Consider the following 26383-nt stretch of genomic DNA (forward strand, 5'->3'; position numbering starts at 1 on the left):
TATAGAAGGGCCAAACTCAACTCAATGAGATGCTTTACATTCAAGGGCAGATGTCAGCTTGTTAGAGTCTGTATCATAAGCATACGTAGCAGAATTAACCAAGCTATCCAAAACTATGGATTTTCATCAGAATTTATCTAAACCTGTGTGAACATTTAAAAGAGATATAATGTGAAAACTGGGTCAGGACAGATGAAAGGCTGGAATAGCCATCATCACAAATTCAGAATGGGGTTTGCCTGTGTAGCTCTTCTGGAAAAAAAAAAAAAAAAAGGATAAAAAAAGATAAAAAAAAGAGATCTAGAGGCTCTAGTAGCCTGCAGGTGAACACAGGTCCACAGTATCCTGCTTCCAGGGAAGGTCAGGAGAACAAGTTTCACACATTTATACAAGATAGCTGTATGTATGACTGGGAGAAATTATTTCTCCCTGTCCTGTTCTACAGCACTGGCACGGCCTTGACCCAAGCATTGCGTTGGGTTTGGGAACCGGCAGGATATGAATCACCGGGAGAGGGGCCAGAGGAGAGCAGTGAGAACTGACCAGGGACCTAGAAAATCACTGGTATGAGGCACATTCAAAAGAGCAGGCTTGTTTAATGTAGGGAAGGGAAGACAGATAGGAGACTCACTAATAGTCTTCACTAGATAAAAGGCATGTTCAGTAATTAAAGGGAATAAATTGTTCTCCATACCCACAGTGTACAGAACAAGAAGCAGCAAGGAAAGACTGTAAAAAGGAAGACTTCGGTTAAACATTAGGGAAAACGGCCATGATTAGTAAGCCTATAAAATTTCTAAAATTAAGCTGGACAACTATCAGTCAGACAGGATGCTGGCAGAGTTCTTGCTTCATTGAGATTGTGGATAAGAAAACAAGTCTGAAAGTGCTGTTTTCCTATGCTCCTGAACGCTGGAAACTGCAGTACAGAGACCAGATCCAGAGGCAGCACCAACCTTCAGGGCGAAACAGCCCGTCCTGAACTCACCCTGCCACCGGTAAACAACATCTACTACCTGAACCAGCTCCGTATGCTGCAGCATAATGTGCCACACTGCAGGGTACAGCCTAGAGCGTTTATCCACAACACAGGATCATTATCCTACATTATGGTCTCTTCTTCAGCTACAAGAATGGTTCAGGCAAAGCCTTACCTACTCTTCTCTTCAAGAGAACATCACAGTTTGGGAAGATACTGCTATCCAAAACCATGAGGTGCACAGGCTGCCTGTGCCTCCCAAGATGAAACATGTATCTGGAAAAACTAATACACAAACTGGCCATCCTAACAGATAACATATTATTGGTTACATTTCCAAGATAAACATTAAGATGGCATTTGAAACATGTACTAAAAATCCATGCATTTTCCTTTTAGATTATGGACAAATTAGTAGCTTCAATTATATGCTGCCAAGAAGATTTTCTTCTCCATGACTAAATGGACCAGGTTTTAATATTCTTCAGTGATGTTATTAATTTAAATTAAGCTTCTAAGAAATTAAGAATAAGAATTTCATTTGAGGAAAATATGCTGCAGCCATGGAAATTAAAGATTTTTAACACACTCTGGTGATAAAGGTACATTTACTCTTGGTCTGAGACAACATTACTGGTCTTTCAGAATTGTAACTAGAACGACCTGATAAACTGCTGCTCTTGTGTACAGTAGGGGTTGTTGTTTTTTTTTTTTTTCCCCAAAGGAGCTAAAAACATAGACTACCCACCTGTATCTATTTTTAATTTGGTAATGACTGTACTTGCTAAAATTCTACCAAAATGTCACTCACAGCTTTGGATTCCAGCTTTTTTTAAACAGAATATGGAGCAGAAAGCATAACCTATTATGCAAAACTGTCAGATGCTTACTTTTAAAATCACAGAAATAAATGCATAACCCTGATTTTCTTATGGATCAAAACTTTATTAAAGGAAAACAAAACTTGAATGTAACTATTCAAGATAGCCAAGGTATTCTATAAAAAGTAGTAAGGTCCTGATCCACGTATGTCCTGTTTACCCATAGAGTCCCTACTCCAGAACTAAGGGATGCCTCTTACTTTGTGGGTGCAAGTAAAGGCAGAATTACTTGAGACCACTGTGACTTCTGTCTCATCAAATTCACAAATCAGCTAGACATTTAAACAGCACCAACTGTTGCAAGTAAAACTGCTATCGAATCTCAGCTGCAAAAATGTCAGTTCAGGGCACTCTGTAAAAATCTAGTACTGAATCCTTAACTAAAAAACCACATTATTAAAATGTTTTTTGTATTAATGCTACTCTTTTGAGTGAGAAAATATTCCAAACAATCACACCACAAACACTTCTTACCTCAAACATAAATTAACTGTATGTTAGGGGACTTTTTAAAAAAATCTGATTAAAATTGTAATTCATGAGACTCCTGCTGTTGGCAGCTGTATCACTATCAATGACATCCTTTGGGGGACTCTCAGCATGTGGCCCGCATCAAAGGTAATATGCCAGTTTTCATCCTAACTTATATACGCCTTAACAAGAACAAGAATGTTCCAGACTTTAAAATGTAATTAAAACATTGAGGTACTTCCTATTTTTAAAATATCATTAATTTGAGATTGAAGTTGACTCACTAGTACTAAGAAAGGCAACTATCACTAATACTTGCTTTTCCTGGCATACTGGATTCTTTATATACTGAAATGGGAAATTAAAACACATTGGTTAAGCATGCTAATACACCATACTCTTTAAACAAATATGTTACTTCGTGCAGAATGATAGGCAGACAAGATTTTGTTGAAACAGAGTACATACAAGGACCTCAAAAAGAAAAACAAACAAACAAACAAAAAAAAGGTATATTTGACATATGGTACTTTACTATTCTTGTTCTTTGGTAGCACTGTAGAAAATCTGCAAGTCGCTGAGTTGAAACAAGCATACTTCTTAGCATTTCTGGTATCCCTGATTGCCAAAGTTCATCTGATCACCAGTTGATGGTTCCTGCTCCCAGGACCACTTTTGCTTTTATCCAACAATGGTTTAACATAAAATACAAAACACATTTCAGAGAGGCTGATCTGGACCACACTTTTTTTCCTTCCCTTTCCCACTAAGCATCAAGACCAGAAAGGCAGAGATGCCTGGAGAAGCCCTCCCACCCTACACCTGCCTGCCGAGAGAGCAGCTCTGCTTCCTGAAGGGCAGGACAGTACTCGTCACACCATGGCCTTCAGCAGTCTCAGAGCCTACTAAAATGTCTAAACTGGAATGATTTTTCCTTTTAAAGTGCAGTGCATCTAATCTGTACTGGTCTTAATAAAAATTTATACTGAAAGTCCTAAATTTGGCACGTTTCTGGTAAGCATCCCTCCTTACAATGCTACGGCAGCTCCTGTGCCTTGCAGAGAACCATGAGACCGCGTCTTAACGAGGGACACTTCTGAGCAACCTGCTTTCCTTCGGCAGGTTGATATTGACCACGAGTATCTGCTACTACTAACAACTGTGAAAAATATAACCAAGGAAAAAATGTAGCCTTGGCTCTACAGTGGCCAAAATGATTTATGACATCAAGACCTAGTGAAGAAGACTAATCCTCTGAAGGGACTGCGTGAGCGCAGCCGGCACTCACATGTTCTGTGCCCACTCCTAATTACTTCATTTACGACTGTAAAAGTGTTTTAACAGACAAAATTGATTATTTTGAATAATCCTTCTGAAATATGATATGCATTTTAATTATATGCACCCTGTCATTAATTAAAGTTCCCTACCTTTTGGTGCATTAATTCAAAGATTATATCAGTGACAAAGCAACAATTATAAGACGACTGTTTACTAAAATTAAAAATAAAGTTAAAAGGTTAATGTACGCTTGTGATACACTTAAAGTAATGCTAAAATGTTTTCATTTAAGTTTTTACTAGACATTATTTTTCTGCTCTTTAAAATCAATCTCTTTGTTCCAGGAACACATTTCCTGTCAATAAAATGAAAAATGATATAGATTTAGGAGGATAGTGGTCTCAGTGTAGCATCTCTCATATTATTATTCCAGTATCATCTGTTACAAAGTAAGACCAATTCCCACATCTAATTACAAACAGGATTTCAGAGTCATTAAACAAAATACATTTCCATTAGTGCTGCTGTAAGAAGATAGGGGAAAAAATGAAGATTAGTTCATGCTGCACCTCTGTTTTTCAAGCTTTGAAGATTTAGACCTCCGCACTCTGAGACTATAAATTTGTAAAGGATCTGAAAGGTGACAGACATGTGAAAGCTCTCAAGTCTACGCAGTTTAGCCATACCATTTGCATTTTGTCATTAGTTTGTCTTTTGCTGCACTTAATTCTGATAGTAGACATGGCAAGAATCTTGTTGTTTATGATTATGCTGTGTGCACCCAGAGGTATTTTATTTGGCTTTAGGAAGGGTTTTTTTAATAGATATGAATCTTGATTTTCTATATTAAATTTGTTCCAGCAAAAGTTAGAAATCATTGTAAGGAATTCTGTCTTAATGAAAAAAAAAATGTACTTTATGCTCCGGAAAAAAGCAACAGCAGTTCTTTGACTTCAAATAAGGTAACAGCCAAAATATATGGAGGAAGCAGATTGTGTGATATGTTTAACTGTTGAAATATAAACTTACAAGTATATATATTCTCCATTCATAAACATTTAGCTGCATCTAATTGTCATGAACCCATTTAAACTATACCCTTGAGAATTACCCACTCAAAAAGCATTCACACAAACCAGAGCTTAGACGTTTAATAAGAACTTTCCTAAAAAGAAGCCTGTATAATACCTAAATTTGCTTGATCTTTAAAATAGTTTACTTTAGCTTATGATGTTATATAAACATCAATTAATTCTATCATGTTTAAGAGAAGCATCAAAAATCTGCAAGAGAAATTCCTCTCAAAGAAAAAGATGCCTCAGTTACACAGAAAAGCACAGAGAATTTAATTTTCAGAAGTTGTCCAAAGTTGTATTTCCCTTATTAGTTTTAACACTACAGCCAGGGGTACTTCATATTTCTCAGAGTTGGGTGTCAGTCAATCCAAATATGTAAATATTAGCTGACGAATCAACATTTATGTGTGAATCATATACACTTACTATGAAGTACTTATGTCCATATTTAAATGAATACTTTTTAAAAGGACAGTTACAGTACTCACATGCATTCAATGGGTAACTGATTAAGAATCTATCTAAAATGGGACCTTAAAAGAGTCTGCAGATAACAACCAAATTCACTTTTGCACTCCACTGAAACTGTGGTTCACTAAAGCATCCTAAAATTCTTGGTATTAAATCCTGCCCAGTGGTGGGGTAACACAGCACAAACTATCCACTGATACTCACTCTCCAAAAAAAAGCCCCATTTACCAAAGAAATGGATATATGCGCATCTTGTTTCCAGGCTTCACACACGGAGGCTGGGTTCTCAGGACAATTGAGAGGGCCCATGAAAGCCATCACCATTAGGAAGAAACAGAAGAGAATACAGCAGAATACAAACAAGGTACAACCGAACCAAACAAACAGCTTAGCGCTTTCTGGCTAATGTTTGAGGGGCTGTATCTTAAAAAAGAAAACAGCACATCAACCTTTTCCTCCAGAATTACCAGTCGCTGGCTCCAGGGAGGCCCCACGTACGTTATCTGCAGGGAATTCATTACTCTCTATCAGTCAGCAACCACGGTCATTTTCTGACAAGCAGCAATGGGTAAAGCTTTTTAAAGCCCCAGCGTTAGGTGAATGTTTTCTTTCCTTCACTGCATTTTCACTGAAAAAGAGAACTTACAATATCTTAGATATGTATCACTTGCAAGGGGGTTCAAGAAACTTCCAAGAAACGACACCTCAAAACCCATGCATGGAAGCACATCCTGAAAGCCACTGAGTTTCATCACTACGTGAATCTTCTTCACGTATTATGGCCTTGGGATAAACACTCTTATGCAGAGCTTGTCCTCACAGCCCTCCGGGGCCACACGTGCCTTCATTCCCTAGAGGAGCCTTGTTCATACACCACACTTCAGCATGCTGCTCCCTCGCCTGCGCGTCACGAGTTAGCCCTGAAGAACCAATGTCTTGTCCAGGGGCTACTGACGTTTGTTTTGGTTTTGTTGTTCAGACGCACGCTGTAACATGTAATATTACACTCCTCCTGCAGCGTCCAACCTCCCCCAGAGAAACGCATCCCAGGCTGATCGGCTGAACAGGAGCCGTGAAGCGCTCTGAACTCATTCCTGATCTCCAGGAGATCCTTTAAGCTGTGTCTCTGCGTGACACTGACCACTCCCTATCTTGCGGCCTGGTCCCACTGGCTGTGTGAAGCATGTCATACCATGAGTACAGCATCATCTGCATGTCTGAGGAAAAGAGGCACATCAAAAACGTCATCCTCTTTCCTACCTACCCTACCCATCCCGATGCGCAATCCATTTGTGTTTGATGGCCGTGGACTAGCAACTCGCTTCACCGCTCAGCAATCGGGGAGATCCACTTAGCCACTACGTGCTACTCTCGACTTCCAGCATGAAAAGCAAGTATCTTCACACTCACCAAGACCAACACAGGTACATGTCTAAAGAAATAGCACAGATGTCTCAATTTTTAGGATGAAATGTTTTAATATACCTGCTAGGGCTGGAGTCAAACAAGCCTAGTTTTTGGATCAGATGGCACAAAACCCAAAACATATTAAATTCTCTCTTATTTCAAGACTGTATAGATTCCTCCTGGCAAAAGGACAATTAAAGAAAGTTAAATGTATGCTTCACTAGCTTTTCAACTGATTCTAAAAATATTAATAGTAGTGTTGACTGGTTATATTTTTTAAATGACATGAATGCTTTTGTGTTCTTCAGCTGAAATTATCATCTTTGAAACAATAACTCACTGCTCACGTAACACAAAAATACTTGCTTTAACAGGAAAAATGACTTCACGAAGTCTGCATGGCACTCAAGGATTAAAAAATTCTGTTCTCTGGTCTTGTCATTTTTACTCTTACAATAAAATAACAGCCTCGGCATCCTGCTTTTTAGAATAAAAGACCTACCTCTTTTGACTTTTCAAGCACTTGAAAATTTTAAAAGAGAAAAACTAAAAAATGCTGACCGTGTAATAGCTGGGTATTCATGGTGGGTGGAGAACATGAAAGGTTACAATATGGATCTGTGCCTACGCGTTTCTTTTCAACTTGAGCAGCATCCTCCTGCTTCTGCTAACTCGGCAATCATACAGCTGACAGATTTCTGGGTTTTCTAAATAATGCATGGGATTTTCTTTTAACATGTCAGTGCAAAAGTATCAATTCTGCCCCTGTGTCGTTTGTGATGCTGATTTTCCTTGACAGCATTCCATTAAACCAATGAGTTTTTTCCCTCCTGATGGTTCCTTAAATATTCCTCCGAGTGATGTATTTGTGGTTTTTTAAACAGATTGTGAAGGATGTTTGCATTTATGAGAAAACTGCATGGCAGGTACTGAAGGGAAAAAAGGATAAAAAGATAACACTTTTTTTTTTCTGTAAGAGCTTTTTCTCTGATCCTCATATGCCAAAAGCTAGGGTGTTTTTCCTTTCTTTTCTGCCTAACTTAGCTCCTTGTCTGGAAATTAAGCAACAAGACTCTACATACAGAATAACATTTTGAATTCCTAAGGAAATACTGCTGAAACACTTAGTACTGTTTGATATCTCTTCTGGGGAAAGCAAAACACATTTATTAAATCATGCATGCTAACTCCAAAAGCCAACAGAAGGAAACAACTGCTTTATTCTTTGCACTGAGGTTTTGTACAAACAGGTACTGTCACGGACTGCTATGCACTGATCCTTCTTTGCTTATGCAGCTGTGTAACACAGCATCCTTAAAGGATGTTCAGCTAACATCACCATCACTGTAGTTTGCGATCTATTCTTCATGTTCCAGTCCTATCACATACTTGTGCAAATTACCTGCTGCCATGCTATTAAAAAAAAAGCTCTGATTTCAAATAAGTTTCAAATTTCCCTAGGCAATTATATGCTAATTTCCAGAATACACTTCACCTAATATTAGTGTTGCATGATGATGAAGCAGATGATCTTTCTGAACACTTTTGTGCAACCAGAGAGGTTTGGTTTTGTTTGTCTTATTTCTAGAGAACAACAAAATTGATTTCGTGGCTGGGCTTTTAGAGGTCTGCACACGCATCCAGCATACTTGGCTTCAGCTGCCAGCTTCAAACTCTCGATCTTACTCATTTTCCAAAGTGGAATATGAAAGGCCACATCACTCCTGGCACGTATTATCACAGCATGACTCGCCTTAGCTATGGCAACCCTCTGGACTCAAGGCAATCCTCAGGTGTGTGTGCACTGCCATCAACAAACCAGCTCATCTCCAAGGACTCACATGGAGTAGCCAAAAAGGAGGAACAGGATTATGAAAGACTTATGGCCACTGGGAGTTTGAGATTTCGGAGGGATGTAATTTCTCCCACTTCCAGACGCCTATGTCCCCAACTAGGTGGTTCTCTAAGTTCAACCTTCTTTCCCAGATCCTACAAGAAGATGGAGACAGACACTAAGCCACAAGGAACAGCTAGCACAGATCGGCCGGACTGTAGGGCCAGAGAACCTGCAGTGCCAGATTAAATATGAGATTTTCAACTGCCTGAGAAGTTTGCTTCAACACTTCATATGATGAGTAGGAAGGTGCAAAAAAATCTCTTTCTCTTCTGCAGAGAGAGTGGAAGGAGGACATTAATGTTCAAATGTATAACAACATTCTTCACAGCACTGTGAACTAATGCATTACTTCAATTAAGAAATACATGCAATTTTTTGGGGGGGGTGGGGGGGTGTAAATTCCCCCTCCCCCGCCCAGTTTCAGTATTGTCTCCCGCAGCGTTGGTTTTTTTTTTTTAATAAGTTACTTAGAATATCCCAGTACTAAACACCACCATTACTGAGATTATTGTGATATCACAAAAAGGAGGTAGGTAGGACCTGATGGCAAAAGCACGCTAGCTGGACTAGAAGCAGGAAAAGTAGTGGCACATTTACTCCCCACTTCCTTAGACACACTTGTAAGATTCAATTCCACACCTGTAGCTTCCTAGAGGACAATATAATATCTGAGGAACTACAGTCAGTGATCCTGAGAGTTAGAGTTCAGATTTTAAACTGATAGCATGAATTCTGGCTTCAGATACAGAAATTCTTGAAAAATTTCCATCATCATAGGTGCACGCGCACAGAGAAGGAAACTACAGAAGTGACGTTCCAGGCGTTACTAAAGAAGCAAATCCAAAATTATTTCATACTGACTTCAACAGATACAGATGGGGATTGAAATGAGCATGACAAGACATCCTCACCGCTTTTTTTATTCTACTAATGGCCTGTATATAATGACACACTTCCAAAAAATCTGGCAATAAAGATTCAGGGCTTAATACTGATCAATTACATTTTTAATTCAAAACAAACAACAGCAGAAGAGACTATTCCACTCATCTATCAGACTACAGAATGAGGAGGAAGGCACACATCCTAATCTGAAATATTTAGTGGTGTTGTACTTTATGCTCGCCAAAGTCAACGGGTAACACTGAGGTAAAAAGCCAACAATCTCTATAGTTGTTTTTTTAAGTAAAACTGCAACCCTTCGAGTCTTTGTTACAGTAAAAAGAAAACAAAAAAAAAAGAAAAATCAAAGGAAGCAAAAGGTCCCCTCCTCTGTATAACTATATTTCTGATTTGACAGCTACAATTATAATCATTCAGACATCTATTTCCCACAAACTCTCCACAGCCATAACCTTTAGTGATTAATTATAAAGTTCCAGGAGCAACAGTACACAGACTAATTTCCTAAAACAATAAAAGACAGAATTTCTCATTTGGAGCTAAATGAAACACGAACAGGTTGTTATTCATGCTGAAATCTAGATGCAGAGTCATGTTGCAGCCATTACAGAAGCTATTAAACACAACCTCAAATCAAAGAAACTGTAGGTCTCTCTCCTAAAATAAAATGTTTTTCTCACTTATGAGGCTTCTGACTCCTTTGCTCTGCTTCTTTTTACCTCCTCTTAGTAAAAAAAAATTTCAAAATTCAATTTTCTTTCTCATTTCGCATCCCCATTTTGGTTTTAATAGTCATTTAAACGGTAAGAGTCTCGAGCAAAACAAACATTTGGGAAAGGTTTCATGCACACAGAACAATCATGGTGTTCTCTCCACAGTGAATCAAAGTTACAAAATGTATATCAACTTATAAACAAAACGCCCACTCTCTTCATGTCCTACCTCAATCTCCAATGAGTTTTCTGTAGTGAATATTTGATAATTGCTCAGTTATTTTGTATAGTGAAATGTACAATTTTTACATTCCTTTCATTTTGGTTTTCCTTTTTGACACATCCTGCTGTACCTGCTTATATGTAAATCTGTAAAAACCAATCCAATCCTCCGATAAAGAGAGAAGCCATGCGTTACAAAAATGATCCTAATGCTGGCATTGCAGATCCCAAAAAGAGGGGAAATTGTGATTTCTAACATGATTAGCACTCGTTCTTTTTGTTAAGGACTTATTTCTCTGTCTGCAAGCAACACTGGCACTCAATCCAGCAAATCTGCTCTTGGCAATTTTACCGAATTAGGCAATGAAAAGGGGAAAGAATTGAGAAAAGATCTTTACATAACTGACACCATATCCTTATCCTTGGGCCGCACTGTAACTTCAGCTAAAGTCAGTGGGAATTTTTCCAAATATTTAAATTGGTATTGAGTCAGTTGTAGAACTCATTGAATTGCTAAACCACAGAGAACTTTCATTTAATATGCATACTCTTGACGTATTGTCGAAAGGCTGGTACAATAGTCCCCCATAAAACTTGTCAACGAGGTACCTAAAATAATAATATTAATGTACTGTAGATTCTCCCCATATGAAGTATACAAATTTTGCCATATCGGGTAACACACCAAACCAGGAACATCCAGATTAGCAAGCTTTTGTACAGCAGCTTTTAAAAGCCCTAATACTAATCCCACATCTTTTCTGCACGAAGCTTCCTTGCCTTTCTGTAGGAATTCTATCGTCAGGCATATTTCTTAGCATTCAGTGAAACTTCATAATTAATTTTGAACTATATACAGACTATAAGTTACACAAACTAAATATGCTTTTTCAGCGCTTTTTTTCCGAGTTCAATGTGCACTAATTGATTAGGGTCTGAGAGGTGAATAAGAAATACACACCCTACATAACAGAAAGCTGGGGAAGGGTTTAATGCATGAATTAGAAGCCAGATTTCTTCAATACAGATGAGTACACAAAATTAGCAAAAGGCAATACCACTTTTGGAAAGACTGCTTTGTGCATAATTTGTCATGAATTCAAAGTTATTCCTTTAGAAAATGAGTCTAAAACCTCCCAGCTGCTGCTTTATTGGTCTAATAAATTACCATTTCGATGGTACAATGCATATACACTATACACCATCCAAGAAAGCAAACTGTTAGAGGGGCTTCGTCTTTAGAGACGCATGTGTGACTTCAGAGACGTGTGAATGCCGATGGGAGATGCGAATGCAGGGAGGGATCAGACAATGCCTCTGTTCTTGAATTGATAATGAAAAGAAAGGATGCGTAGGTTTCCACGGGTAAGAGAGTATTGTAGGATTGTTTGTGTCAAAAAAAGTGAGTCCGAGTGAACCAGCCCTGATTGTAACAGGTATCTACCAGCTTTCTGAGACAAAACGGATCTATCTTATTCTAGGTTCTCTACACTATCCAAGTAAAAATCTCTTCTATTCACCTGAAAAGCACATTAGAATAAAGAAAGAAGATATCCTCTTCAGAGGACCCATTTCTGACTTCTGAACCCTCTTCTTGTGGAGCTGGGACTCAGGGTGCTTAGTTCAAGTTTATGCTAATGCTTATAGTAGTAGAGACTGAACATGCGTTCAGTGTCAGTGCCTTCTACCCAAGGTTATTCCAGCCAGGTAGGCCATAACAAATGCTTATCATGACTCTCCTTCATAGCTGTGGTTTGCAAATACCCATTCAAGGAAAGAACAAAATGCAGAAAAGCCAGAAAGTTGGTGATTTAGCATTCCCTACTTTACCGTTCTCCGGTGAACTGTGGAACTCATTATGAGTTCCAACAACCTGACGTTTTGGAAACTTTCCATCATTTACAGGAAAACTCTAGACTCACTGTATTATTGCCAATAGAGAAGTCTTTTGCTACTACAAATATATCTAGGGAACAGTTTAAAATGTCTGTATTCTAACATAATGAAAACAATCCTTCACTGATATTTTTCCAAAAATTAATGAAGACGGCTGTTAGGAGGAAAACTGGAGGAATACTGGAGGAATAGGTGCAGTAATTTTGATTTGACACCTGGCAGAGCAAAGCTTACAAAATAAAAGAGCACAAGAATTTGAGATAGATTTTTGATTTTGTTTCCCATGCACAAGAAGAGGTGTTGAGAGCTCCGCTATGGCTCACGTGCACAGCATTACTCACCTGCATTAGAATTGAGCTCTTCATTTTCTGATTCTGTTCCATTTTGACTTCCACTTCCATGAAGGCTATTCATTGCCATGAGTTTCATTTTCTGTAACTTCATAGCCTCTGCCATGGCAGCCGCTGTCAGACCTGGAAAAATAGAAATAAATAAAATGCAATATCATACCATACAATACAGCACTGAAAAATATGAAGAACAAAACAATTCCTTTCAGTGAGAATAAGTCGCATAAATTCAATACACATTCTCAGTCCAGTTATGTAATGTTATTCTGAACACTATTTTAAAGTCGAGTTATTTCGGTACACCATTCTAAGGATTTTTTTTTTTAATTCTGTCACGTTTCTTTTTCCTTTTTTTTTTTACATGTATAGCATAAATAAATATTTATTTAACGGTATACCTTTTGATTATACTTTTAAATATCATTTCCTGTCACTTTGGTCATTTTGTCACTTTGATCACTTTCTGCTTCCCTGATTTAGCTGCTACAAAATTTCCAAGTACACTAGTAAGATACAGTATTCCTTAACTTCAACAGCTCAAACCCAATTAACATGGAACAATCAATGCCGTAATATTATACTACATATCCAAATATCATTTTGTCTTTTTCTGAAGTCCGTGGGTTTGGATTAACATTATTGCTACTGGAAAATACTACATGGAAAATGTTAGAAAAGTACAATATGGGTAATTACAAACTCGATCCCACCTTTAAGAGGCCATTAAGACCAGCATAAATTTTCAGAATTAAGGGGGGTTAGTGGTAGAAGATTTTCAAGTGACTGAAAACCAATCCATTTCCAATAGTAAAAGAGAAGAAAGAGACTACAGAGGCTACAGGTTACCATCATTACCAAAATTTTTAAATTATTATTTAGATTCCCAATATCTTATTTTCATAAGAGTAAACTGAAGTTTTATCATTTTGACTCAGTCAGTAAGAGATCAGATTTTCTTCCAGACAGTATCAAATTACTTTTACTCTGGGCAAGATGTGACTGAAAATATCTTACCTGAAGTTCATCTATCTTGCAGGAAAATACAGGGGATAAGGCCATGTACCCAAAAAGACCTCTAGAGGTGTAACTGTTTATTCATTCAGTTATGGATTAAATGGGTTTACTGTCTTCTTCCCAGTATAGTATGACTTCCTTTTGTCATTTGCTAAAAAGCAAGCTAAATGCTTCGTATCAGCTATCTTGTAATTGACTCTGCAATAGTTCCACAAAATTCCTGAATTGCCTTTACCAAAAACCCATGATTTTTTGTCAGTGGTGCATGTTGTATCAACCCACAAAGATACCATACATCAACACAATTAAATAATCCACTGTTTCTGCAAAGTACTGCTTACTGAGAGATTAGATACTGATTGAACTAATAATTTTCACATACTATAGTGCCATATATCCATAAATTAAAATACTTTCTTTTAAAAGCTGCTATGAATTTGACATTTAGATCAGCTCTGCTGCTCTTATAATAGGCTTCACAGAAGTTCTCATTATTTTAGAATGACTTAAGTAAGCAAGCAATCAATAGACACCAACTGCATGAAGGAGGGACATGTATTATCACATATGGATACAGCAACTGGGTTAATTCCAGCAAAGATATTCCCGATTAATACCAGTAAGTTGGATGGAGATGACAGGTTACGAGACGGGAGTTACACAAGCCCTCTTCTCTCCAGGCTCTGTCCTCCTCCTTCCATCTTGCCTAAGAGCCTCTCAGCATTCACAAAACCCAAGTGCAGTTACACACTCCCGATATTCCCAAAGCACTGATGCCAGATGTAACAAATATTACCTACACTAATTAGGCACTTGTTTTACTGTTTTGTCATTGATACATGAAAAACTATATTGATTTCATTATTAATATACACTAAATACAAACATATAAAAATAAGTCCAGAAAACATCATCAACCATCTTGTCTTTTAGGTTATTTAATGCAGTCCTCACTTCATACAGAAGATCACTATACCATAACAGTACTCACTTTTTATTTAAACACAATTTTTTTTTCTAACACCCTTTAGAGTTCTTGCAGATGATACAGTTTTGTTTTGTTTTTTATCAAGCAGATATAAAATCCTGATGTTTAAACTCCTGTTTTTACAAATTCACCTCCCTCACACTTAATCCATCAAAGAACATATCTTCAATGATAAAACTGTTCACACACTTTCTGGAGAAGATGAAATAGTCTATAAAATTTTCCACTTTTTTTCTTGGGAAAAGAAGTGGGATTGTTTTTTGAATGAATTTCACATTATTTTCAGGAAGCTCAAAAAACAAGCACCAACACAAGTCTTCTGAGGAACTTACTGTTTCCAACATTTCCAGGCACCCGTGTGATTTGCCTGCCTACCTGCACATCTGCACTTTTCCTCCTTATCCCAACCAGTTCCAAGTTTTAAGGTAAAACTAAAGCATCATTAAAGCGTTTTCAGAACTTGTACCCGCTTCACAGCCTACTTTTTTTTCCACTTTAAACTTCTAATCAATTTGCAAAGAATTCACATTTATTTTAAAGGTTACAGAAAATACAGAGTCTGAACACAGAGTTTTTTATCATTTGTAATTACCCAAATACGTATAGATGAACCAACATCCCAGTGAATATTTTCACGTGGCTCAGTATTTATACAGGTTCTTGATGCTGTAAGTCATAAAACTTTACTTTGTTTAAATATGCAAAAGAGTAAAGAAACTACTCATAAGGAGATAAACAGGGAATGGAAAGTGAATTCAAACCTTTAGTAAAATGTTCAGTGGAAAGACAAGACAAAACATTTTCCAGGGCACTGTATAAAAAAAAAAAAAACCAACCAACACACAACAAAAAAACCCCAACAAACCCAAACCACAAACTTCTACTGAACAGTTGCATCAGAAGCATAAGAGAGGCAGAAAGGGTACCGAGGAACAAACAGAAAAGAATAAACACAGTCCCCAAATCACCATGATACCGCCTGCAGAAATTAAAGGTAATTATTGTCAGGCATTTTGGAGCTCCCTAACCAGACACAGCTGCCATAAGGACAACAGCCAAAAAACAGTGATGTATCAGAAATCTATGCTGTGCCATCTGCCACACCAAAGTCACTCCACTTCAGCATTTAAAGTTTAAAGAGTAAAGCACAGTCCTAACGCAGAAAGCACTACAGCCTGAAGATCCTGAGCAGTCAGGCATAAACTTGAAACAGATATAGCCAGTACTACCCCTATGCTCAGTATCAGCGAAGTCTTACACTCTCATTCACTTATGCCCCACTTATTCTTACTTGAATTGTGATAGCAGTAAAAGCCCCAGAATCTGACTGTATGAGGCACTTTACAAACAGTGTACTAATTCTCCAGCATTTCTGAGAGCTAATAAAATTGAGGTTAAAGCCAATGGTTTCAGCATTGAGGGTGTGCTACTGGTTGAAATGATGGAAGAAAATGTACAGCAAATCACCCATTGGCATAATCTTCAATTAAGGCTACTGCCGTGGCTAACGTTACTGAAGCTACTATTTAATTTAACTATTAATAAAACTCCTTTCTATAATTGACTCAGCTCCGGCTGGCTGTAGCAAAGAGGGCTATTCTTCAACTGACTTATCTAAAGATCTACAAAGAACTGAAGAATCATTTCCATCCTCTCGGATAAATCATTATCAGCAGCAGAATCTCACTTAGAGTACCTCACTTTGAAAAATGTACTTGAGAACTGCTGTAGCGTATACATCTATCCCTCTACTTTCACCTTAAAAAAAAAGATCACTAAGAAACGCGACATGCTGGATTACATACTTCAAAGCTTCCGTTTTTTCCTCTCCATTTACACTTTAAATTTCCCTTCCTTCGGTTATCTTCTGCCAGCTGTGATTAATCACTAAACACCCAGGAAATAAACTATGCACTGCTTATTATCAAACACCTACAACCTTTACAGTACTAACAACAAGAAGAAAAAAGAATGAGTCTCGTCACAGTTGCAATGACTTGTTTTCAAAACTGCTTGCAGCCACGTGGCCAGCAGAGCTAGTCCTGCTAACAGTAGCCCACAACCCACCAGTTGCCTTGGCAAAGGCAGCAGCTCCTTCAAGGGCTGGTGGGGATCTTTAAGACAGACACATCAGCGCTAACGCAGAGATCTCGGAGCCACGTTCTGGGTCAGCTCTCTGTATATGAATCTTGATTACAACTGCAGAGCAGATTGCAATGGTGTCTGCTCAGGTACACCTGCATCGTGCATATGGCAAAACAACCAACTGCCATTAGTAATCTTCATTCCGTAATTTCAGTTTTGTCAGGACACTGTGTACTCTCCCGTTGACAAGTCTGCATAACTCTGCTGTACAACACAGGAATTTGGCCCTGAAATAGCCCTTCAAGGACACGCAGACCAGCGCACTTTATGCTCAGGTTGCACTGAAGTAAAATCCTGCAATTGTATTCTGAGCCACAGTTAAAAGCACCAAACAGTTTTCAAATTAAGGTTTTTGATCCAAACGAGGATCACACTCAGCTTACTCAACACGGCACGCCACATTGCTCTGGGGAAGGCCCGCTGCTTGTGGGGTGCTGGAGAGGGAGCAGACCTGAATGTACTGAGAGGCTTGGTTGCTTCTGTGAGGGCTGGACCCACCGAACACGTCCTCTGCTCCTAAAGCCAAAGTACCTGTAGTACTTGAGGGTGTGAAGACCAGAGAGGTTTCTCCATTCCTTGTCTGCATCCTGTTAAAGCTAGTGGTTAATTGTTTACTCAAACATCCTACATAGACAAAAAGACTACTGAAGATTATTCCTCTGTGAAGGATCAGGAATTATTTCAACCAAAAAAAAAAAAAAAAAGGGCATTTTTACTGCTTGGCCCGAAGACCACAGCTCCAAGGTCCTTGTTTGTAGCGTATCCCCCTCAGGGCCAGTATCCCGTTACAGGGCAGAGCTGAACCCACGCACTTCCCTGAGCACCAGGCGACGCAGGGACGGAGTCTCGTGCCTGGAGGAAGCATCACAATTTGCTGATTAGCAAATACCTTCTTGGAGACGTAAGAACCCAAAACTCGATTACGCTCCTGTACTGAGGTACCTAGGATGTCGTGCATGCAAGTGAATCCTCCACGTTTAACTAATGTCCAGTCATTGAAAATTGGATTTTGATGGTGAGTACAAGGACTGTGAGCATTTTAAGGTGACCCTGAGTATCCGCTAATCTTGTACTCCAGCTACAGCTATTTTTTTCAGTTCCCTAATTAGTTAGACTGTGCCCCTCCTTCATATTAGTTTGAAAGCTTTTCTGTCAAAACTGTGAACAAGTAAATTAACTAAAGGAGAACTATGAGTAATCAAATCTTGAGGTTTGCAATTAATTAAATGAAACGGTGAGTCAGTGAACTGAAGAATGGTCTTACATTAAAACAAAACATTTAATTAAATTAACAGTCAACACATTGCAATTAATAATATTCAAAAGGAAAAATGAAAACTAGCTTAGCCTTGCCATATTATTTCAGTCTAACAGTCAAGCATTGTGCATCGGCTTGTTTGTTATTTGCATTCAAAGCTGCTATGGGTCAAGTATGATGTGCTAAAACAGGAATAATGAAACATCTGGTAGTATGAAATGTTAATATGAGATACCATATTGCAAACAGTGAAAACAATTCTGAAACATCCAATAAATTAGGCCTTGGAAGACTGAAAAGGATATGCTTTCTTTCCCATTTTCTTCAATAAGGAAATTAATAAAAATAACTTCATATAATGTACTTTATGTTTCCAGAATGCTTGCAAGAATTTACTAATTAATTTAAACATTCACATTAGAAAGCTTCTCTGTAGCTGAAATGAATCATCCTTGTTTAGTGATAAACAGGTAGGTAAAACCCAGCTACTAACATGAAGGACAGTGAAACCAAATTCTTGAAGAAGAACATTAAAATGACCAAAGTGTTAAGAGCAGTTTGGAGAGAGGTCCAAACCCGTAAGTCTTATTATTGCAGATTTTTTCTATTTCTGTAAACTGGCTCAACTAGAAACTGTAGGACAGTTTTAGCTCTAGTGCATGTTCTGCTTTCAACGGCTGTTCAAAGATATCCTGGCTACCATTTCGGATAGGTCATAATAATCCATCAACGTGAAACATTTGAGGGACTGTAAGGAAAGAACTCAGTGAGTAATTGGCCACTGCAGGCAGAGGATGGGATTTCAGCGTCAGCGCCGTAGCGCAAAGCTTTATCATGGGCTGAGTTGTGCGAGTATTCACCCTAGGCCCTGGGAGGACACTTTGGAGGCCAGACTGGAATCCATGCTACATCCATTTGACATTGCCAAGCTGAAGCGTAGTCAATAGCCAAGAAATGTATTACAACAGTTGAGTTTCTTTCATCTGTTCCGATACCTGCAGCCAGTCGTTCTGGTATTACGATCATATTTTAAACATATGTTCTTCTCTCCCATTCTGCAACAGGAAAGCACCCCAAACAACAGCAAAAATTGATTGTTAAGAGTAGAAAATTTGGAAGTATTTATACAGTATTTAGTCCACTACATGTTCAAAGTGAAAGAGAAAATAAAGACTAATTCTCTAAACACGTTCAGTTAATGAAACTTTAGAGACTATTGAAGATCATCCTTAGTAAAACATTTCAGAATATAGTTAAAATTTTTGAGTGGCCTAATTTTTAAACACCACCACTTTAAAATGTCAAGAAACTATACTATGGCAAAAGAACCTTATTGAGGGAGAAAAAAACCCAAACAAATACTATGCATATTTGTCAGGAATTGTGAGAAATTAATCTTCCACAGAGAAGCTCCAGTCAGCTCACTGCTGCAGTGAATCATCACGCAGCCTTTACTTGAGAGACCTTATTCTTTGCCTTTGTGCAGCCCCTGAATATTCCCTATATGGCTTCCACTTCTGCAGCAGATAGATAGGGACAGACCTACAGATAGGTCTCTTCATCATACAACCTCGCTTCCCCCACAGGTCAATCGATTCTCTATCATCAACCAAGCAGTTAGGCTGGGGAAAAAAAACCTACGTGATAATGTAATTTGAAGACTTTGCCAAATGCCCAAGGGATCAGAATTAGGCTGCACAAATGTTTCTGAATTTTTGACGGCTTGATTTTGCAGTCCTAGTAATTTTTGTTACACAGTGTGCTTGCTCACCTTATTTTAATTCTAAAACATAATTTCATGCAAAAGTTCACATGAGCATAAACAAGACTAAAACCTTTACACGCCAAAACATCCCTGCCACTCCATGGAATAATTCACAGAAGTAACAGGTTATCATTCTCTAATTTCACACATATTTAGGCAGTAGCAAAAGTCCTGGTACTTACAAATGTGGGTGTTCACTTTAAGATATAGGGAGAGTTTGCTTTCCAGATGCTTTCATCCCATGTCTGCCTCTACTCTTTAGGCTTCTCACCCCCATTATAACCTCTGTGTTTTGTATAGCCTAACGTGATCCTCCCTGATACCCACCTGAAAGACTGGAAACATTTTTAACACGAACATCTTCCATCAAGGCTCTGCACCTGAGATATTTCATATCCTTGACCCACACGAGGATACGATGACTAAAGACCTGTCAGACTTCTCGTCTAAATCTAAGGGGCTCAGTTCAAAGTATACAGAATTTTAATCCAAAATTTGTGCTTAAACCAATGTTAACACGGCCACTCATGTTCAAGGTGATACACAGCAATACCCAACTACGTATTTTGCAGATGACTTACATCCAAAAAGGTAGCCAGTATCTTACATCAAACAAAATGGCAGCTTACCTTATTAGAGGGAAACAGAAAAATCAGAACTACAAAGAGCACTGAGAGGGTTACATTTTTTTTTCCTTCGTTCTTACAGTGTGTCTCACGAGAATTGATTAATTTTGTGACATTTTCTGCTCTTTTTTACAATCTATGCCATGAGAATGATTTGTCAAGTCTGTAATGCGTAATACTTTTAGTATGCTGCACTACTGTGACCTTTACCTTCTTCTGTATATTTGATTGACTGACCACCCCACTTTTGATCTACAGGTTTCAGAAGATGGAAGCATACAGGAGACAGACACGTCAGCCACTGAATTATTGTTAAAAAGATCACAATCACTTTATACAAATAATTTATACGTTCTTCTGTGCATATCTAATGCAATTTTAGTCATGTCATTGAAAATTTTCAACATAAAATGAAAACTCTTACACTATGTGGGGTACTTAAAAAGTGTTTTCATACATCAAAAGAGTGACAAATTCATGAATTAGGACTCAGATTTCAGTAAGGATGAGACAAGTTAAACTAATGCTCATAATCATCCAAATTCTCAAACTATCTGCTTATGCTTTCATAATGCTGTCATAGAAAAAAGATTACAATTCTTTGAGATGAAGACTTGAAAAATTATAAACTAAACCAGAAACACGTTAAAATACCTCCCTGAGAGCAACATATAAAATAAATTCCATTTATAGGAAAAAAACGTTAACTCCAGAGTGCTAAATATTCAGAGGCCACCAGAAAGAAGACAAAGGTGGTTGTCAGCAGCCCCAAAAGGAAAACAGACCTTTGACACAGGCCTCACAACCTGCGGAGCAGGAATGCTTCGGTAACTTCAGTAATTCTTTCAGTATCAAGACAAATCAGGATATTGGCACGCACTGGCATCTAGCGACGTCGCCCGGGTGGGCAGAGTCAGATTCAAAACGACCTGGACTGCCCAACGGCCTGGAAAGCTCACGCACAGTCAGGGCCCTGGATGCACTAACAGGGCTTAACGGCCACCTCCTCTTGGGCTTCAGAGCTCAGTGCGTTTCCTTCTGATTGCAGGACTTAGTCATCCATTTTAGGATACATTTGGGTTCATGGGAACCTAAAATTATGTTATAAATACCTTTAAACCTAATAGCCCTCATATTCACCATGGACATTCTGTAACTTCTCTATCATCATAGAAGTCCGTCATGGTGCACGTGCTGCCATCTGAAATTAGAATTACCTGTTGTTATTTTTTTCTCCACATTTATTCCTTTCCTATTAAATCAGTTTCTGTGGGTTTAAAGCACTCCTCCATAAGCGGTAATGATGGGGAAATAGCTGAAGTTTTTGGAGGTCCTTTCAGTTAAGTACCAAAAAGTCTGAAAGCTTATCTGGAGCTGGCACAAATCTCTTGAGTTTGTACAATTAATTGGGCTGGAAGGTCTTCTGAGAATAAGGATATCTTTGTGAGTGATTTCAAGCTAGTTCCTACTTGTGATTCGAAAATACCATACAGGGTTTTTTTTTGGTATCAGATGGCACAGCTCAGCTATGTCCCAGCTGTCTCAAATCACAATTTAAAAAATGGTATATTTCAAGGTTTTTAAGTGAATACTGAGTTCCAGAAATTCATTGTACTACAGTATTTCAGATGGAACCTCAATATACAGTCAAGATCAGCATCGCTGTTAGAGACTGGATTGCTAAAATATTACCCCTGCTAGCCGCTGTTCACTTCAGCTGGACCAGCCTGAGCCGGGCTATGGGCTTTCGAGGATCATACTGCGCAGATCCCTTACCCAACACCTCCTAGAAGCTGAAGTGTTAAAGGGGAGAAATGTTACTCCAATCTTTCCTCAGATGTTGTCACTGAACTGAAACCAAGCAAATAATAATTTCACATTATTACTCACCAAGCTACAAACAGCAGCAGTGAGCTCCCTCTTTACTCAACATGGCAACCCGCACCATAGAAACTTTGCTTGCGAATGAACAGCAGAAATGCTGCGAACACGGCTCCTCTGCTTACACACCTTTGTCGAATCATCCCCTACATGGTATTTCTTCCACATAAGCAATTTTTCAAGACCTCTGCCAGAATAGAAACTAAATGCTCTGATAACACAGCTCTCAGTTACTTCAGGCTGAGAAATTTGTGGCCAGTTCATAAAAAACACAAAAATATTATGCTTACTTGAAGCACGATGACCTAAGCAATGAAAAGAGGGAGCCCAAGCACTCCTCTCCAAATGGCATTTAATTAACGCAACCTCAAGAGATGCAAGTTCGAAAGCAGCATCACTTAAGCACATAAATTCATGGCATATTCTTCTGAAACCTATAACCACTTTCCAATTCTGGCTGTTGAAGGAAAGCAAAGTAGTAGCGCTTTAAGATCATTTGAAACACCACAGCTTATTCACAGTGACAAGTATTTTTGGATAGTATGAGGCTAGACTAGTAAAGCAGTAATGTCTCTGGCAAGAAAGGAAAACAGTTCAGTGAAAATTTGGGAAATCAGTGACACAGGCTCCAAGCGGATCTCCAGCTTTAAGGTAGAACCTACCACATTGGCAATCACTATCAATTTGACAAAAGTTGTATGACGCAGTGCAGAAACATGACTTAAATTTTCTTGGAATAGCTGATTCATAATTTTCCCAAATTAATTTTCCATTAGTTTTTCAATGTAAAATAAAGTAACGCGTGGGGCAGCAAGGACTAGACTCTAGGTGTCTACCTCCTCAAATGAAAACTTTATCTACTGTTACATTATGATCTCTTTCTCTAAACACTTTTGGCATAACAAAACCTGTTGGGTTTTTTTTCTTTTTTAAATTCAGGCAGTGGAAAAAGCATCCATCTCAGTTATAAGCTGACGCTTCACACAGTCATCAAGAACGCAGCTTTTGCCACAAAGTCCCTTTCACCAGTATTGATTATGTTAAGTAGGATTCTGTGGCGAGTTGGCATTAGTGCTGTGTCATGGCATATCCATGCCATGTATTTCTTCTTTCTAAGAAAATGAAATATTTTAGATTATTTTTATTTCAGCAGGGTTTGGACAGCAATCCAATTGGTCATATTTGGGAAAGGACAAGCTTTCATGCAACTTTCCAGTAAATTTCTGTGAGGCAAGCACAACCACGTCAGGCAGCGAATGCCGCCCAAACACTTCCTCGGGTCACAGCTGAGTTGCTGCTTTGGGCCCCTTCTGCAAATAGGTGATGGATATGTGAATTTCTAATACTGCAAAGGAGAAAAGAGAAGGCAGCCCACAGGCTGGAGAAACCAGATTTCTAGCTATGTTTAGACCACAGGTAAAAAACCACAGAGAGCTATATTTCCCTCTGGGGCGTAAATTAATGACTACTGATCACGCAACCAGAGAGTGTATGGAACATGGTTACAGAGGAGGGTGTACCTTACCTTTTTCTTTTTTTTAAGCATTTTGTACTTCTGATTGTTCCGATATCTCTGTTTTTAAGTAACTCTCATATAGGTTTATTGATGCTTATTCATGCACATCTACTTACACAAATAACACAGGAGACAAATAATTTAGTCCCAATACGTTAATATCTTCTTTGTTTATGAAGTTAGGCCAGAAAAGCTACTTCCGTTTTACACTATGCAAGGTAAATAACATTTTTCAAAGCTGAGACGCTGACTGGAAGCTTATTTTCTGTTTCCAGGTGGTGAATAAAAATAACATGTAGAAGATGAACTACACCATTTTGAAAATCTTACAGGATGCATCTCTACTCATTGGTCAAGCTGAATTAACTTGCAGCCTCCAAGCCAAATGCAGGCTCAAGAAGGGGAGGAATAATTTAGTCAGTGAACTGAAACACTCAGTAATCTAAAATTATGCAAATATTCTCTTTGCCCTTGCAAATCTTTACAGATAAACTCTACTGGTCTTTACTCCTGAGTTTGCATCAGTATAGCAGTTTCATTTCTTCTAAAACTATGGCAACTAACATTTCCAGCTTAGGTTTTCTGCAACTACTGCAGTAGTTGAAGTACATCCAGATCTTAGAATAAGATTCTCAGATTTTTAAAAATTCATTAAATTTACTTTAAAAATAAAAATATATTTAATATAAATGATGTCCAAGGTGTATTGAAAATTTTTCTTAGCCAATTCAGAAAAATATTGCAGGTATCTATTAATCTTGCATTTCCAGAAGTCTACATTACATGAGTAACCCCCTGCAAGCATTCCCTTTAAAGTTATTCTACTTTGCAGTCCTCAGCCTTTTCCCAATATTAATATTGTACTTGTTGCAGCTATCTTTTTAGAGCTGAGAGGTTTAAGTCTACTTTAAGGCTTTTTCCCACATTGATGGATCAAGTATTATATATTATTATAAACTTATCTAGGTAATATTCCAATGTGTTTCCAGTAAGCATTTAACTCTGGTTTTAGAAGTTTAACATGTGATACATCTGTCAATTTAATAGTTTATTAAAAAAGACGTTCTGTTTCTTCGATAGATATTGCTTTTAAATAAATCTTTTCAGCATTTATCTACTATATCCTTTAATTGAGATTTCCCTAACAGTGGCACTACATTGACAAGAGTAGGTTTAACAGGATAGTTATTGTGGCTTAATTAATAATTGACCGATTCACTACGTTAAATATAAATCTTAACTGTAATTTTATTCCTCTATATAGTTTTAGGAACTGATACGTATTTTAAAAAGACCTACTCGCTTCACTTAAGCTGAGAAGTGAATTTGAGACAGTTAGGCTGCCCTAATGTGTAGGAACTTACAGATGACCAAGAAACATCTTTATAATTCTGTTCAGGAAATAAAGGATGCAATATCCACAATCCCATCTGTCCTTTTCTTTCAAAAAGCCACTAAACTGCTCATACTTGAGAAGAAAATTAACCTTTTTACTGATTAATGACTAGGCAGCTTTGACTGGTGAAGAGAAAATTGTATTACAAATGAACAGCTACCTGTTATCAAATTACAAGGCGTTTTCATCAAAGGACCAAAAAATGCAGCACATTGACCAGTTAACATGTTTCCACTGACCTGGGGGGATTTTTCCAGTTAACAGCTTCTGAATAATGCTTCCTTTTGATTCTTGTCTCTGACACAAAAATGATTGTCCCATTTAAGCACTGTTCTATCACATACATCAGAGAATCCTATTTACTCACACGCTACTGGAACATTAAAACACAATAGTGTGATTGTCTCTGGAAGAAAATTTTAAAGATTGACTTTTTTTCTTTTTTGTAAAAAAGGGAGTAAGATCAAAAGCTAACTTTAATAGATGTTTGACTAAGGTCATACTCTTAGGAAATGGAACACTGAAGATGAAAGAGAACAAATAGATTTGGCTTTTGATCTCAGCCAAATGCATTTGGCATTGTTTAGCTTTTATAAAATCCTTCAACTTTAGGCCATATCATGACTAAAATGAATTGGTTGAAGTCTCGAGGTTTTAATAGTTCAGTAAGACTTTAACATGTACCAACATTTAGAAAAACTTCTTTCTGAAGTATTTGGCTAGATTTTTTTCTTACTGGAATGAAGGCAGGTCAAACCTGACTGTTGTTGCTAATACTAAATATGTATGAACAATTTTAAGAACACATTATCTAGTATGAGCTATCTAAGAACATCTAACCATAGGCAAATTTAAGAGTTATTACCCACTAGTGCTGTTAAATCAGGACCACTGGTACTCCTAACAAGAAATTTTAGGGGAAAATGCAGAGCACTGAGAAAAGATATTGGGATTATTCAAATAAAACAAATAATCCCGAGCCAAGAGTGCGTCTCAGATCCTTTTACCAAATTATTTCACAGTCCTAATCCTCCTAAAAAGTATCGTGGACATCCAAATTTGTAAACTAAATAGTAGTAAGGGAGGAATGGATTACAATCTACAAACTATTACTTTCAAATTCTTCAGTAATAATGGTGTTTGCTACCTGAAGACAACTTGCTTAAATAAGGAAAAAGATGAGATAACGTTCATTAAAGCAATACGCTTAAATTATTACTATTGTTAGAAAAAAATAATTATCGTTC

General features: G+C 37.9%; 1 protein-coding gene across 5 annotated transcripts in view; it reads right to left on the reverse strand.

Moving 5' to 3' along the window:
- The window catches only part of DACH2 (dachshund family transcription factor 2), a 310552-nt gene that overhangs the window by 86340 nt on the left and 197829 nt on the right, over nucleotides 1-26383 (reverse strand). For all 5 annotated transcript variants that reach the window (XM_087749118.1, XM_087749117.1, XM_087749116.1 and 2 more), the window contains exon 3: nucleotides 12539-12670. In XM_087749118.1, the coding sequence (XP_087605244.1) occupies nucleotides 12539-12670 (132 nt within the window). The remainder of the gene's footprint in view (nucleotides 1-12538; nucleotides 12671-26383) is intronic.

The sequence above is a fragment of the Nipponia nippon genome, unplaced genomic scaffold (assembly GCF_047370975.1).
Source record: "Nipponia nippon isolate SJK-2023a ecotype South Korea unplaced genomic scaffold, ASM4737097v1 scaffold_12, whole genome shotgun sequence".
Classification (NCBI taxonomy): Eukaryota; Metazoa; Chordata; class Aves; order Pelecaniformes; family Threskiornithidae; genus Nipponia; species Nipponia nippon.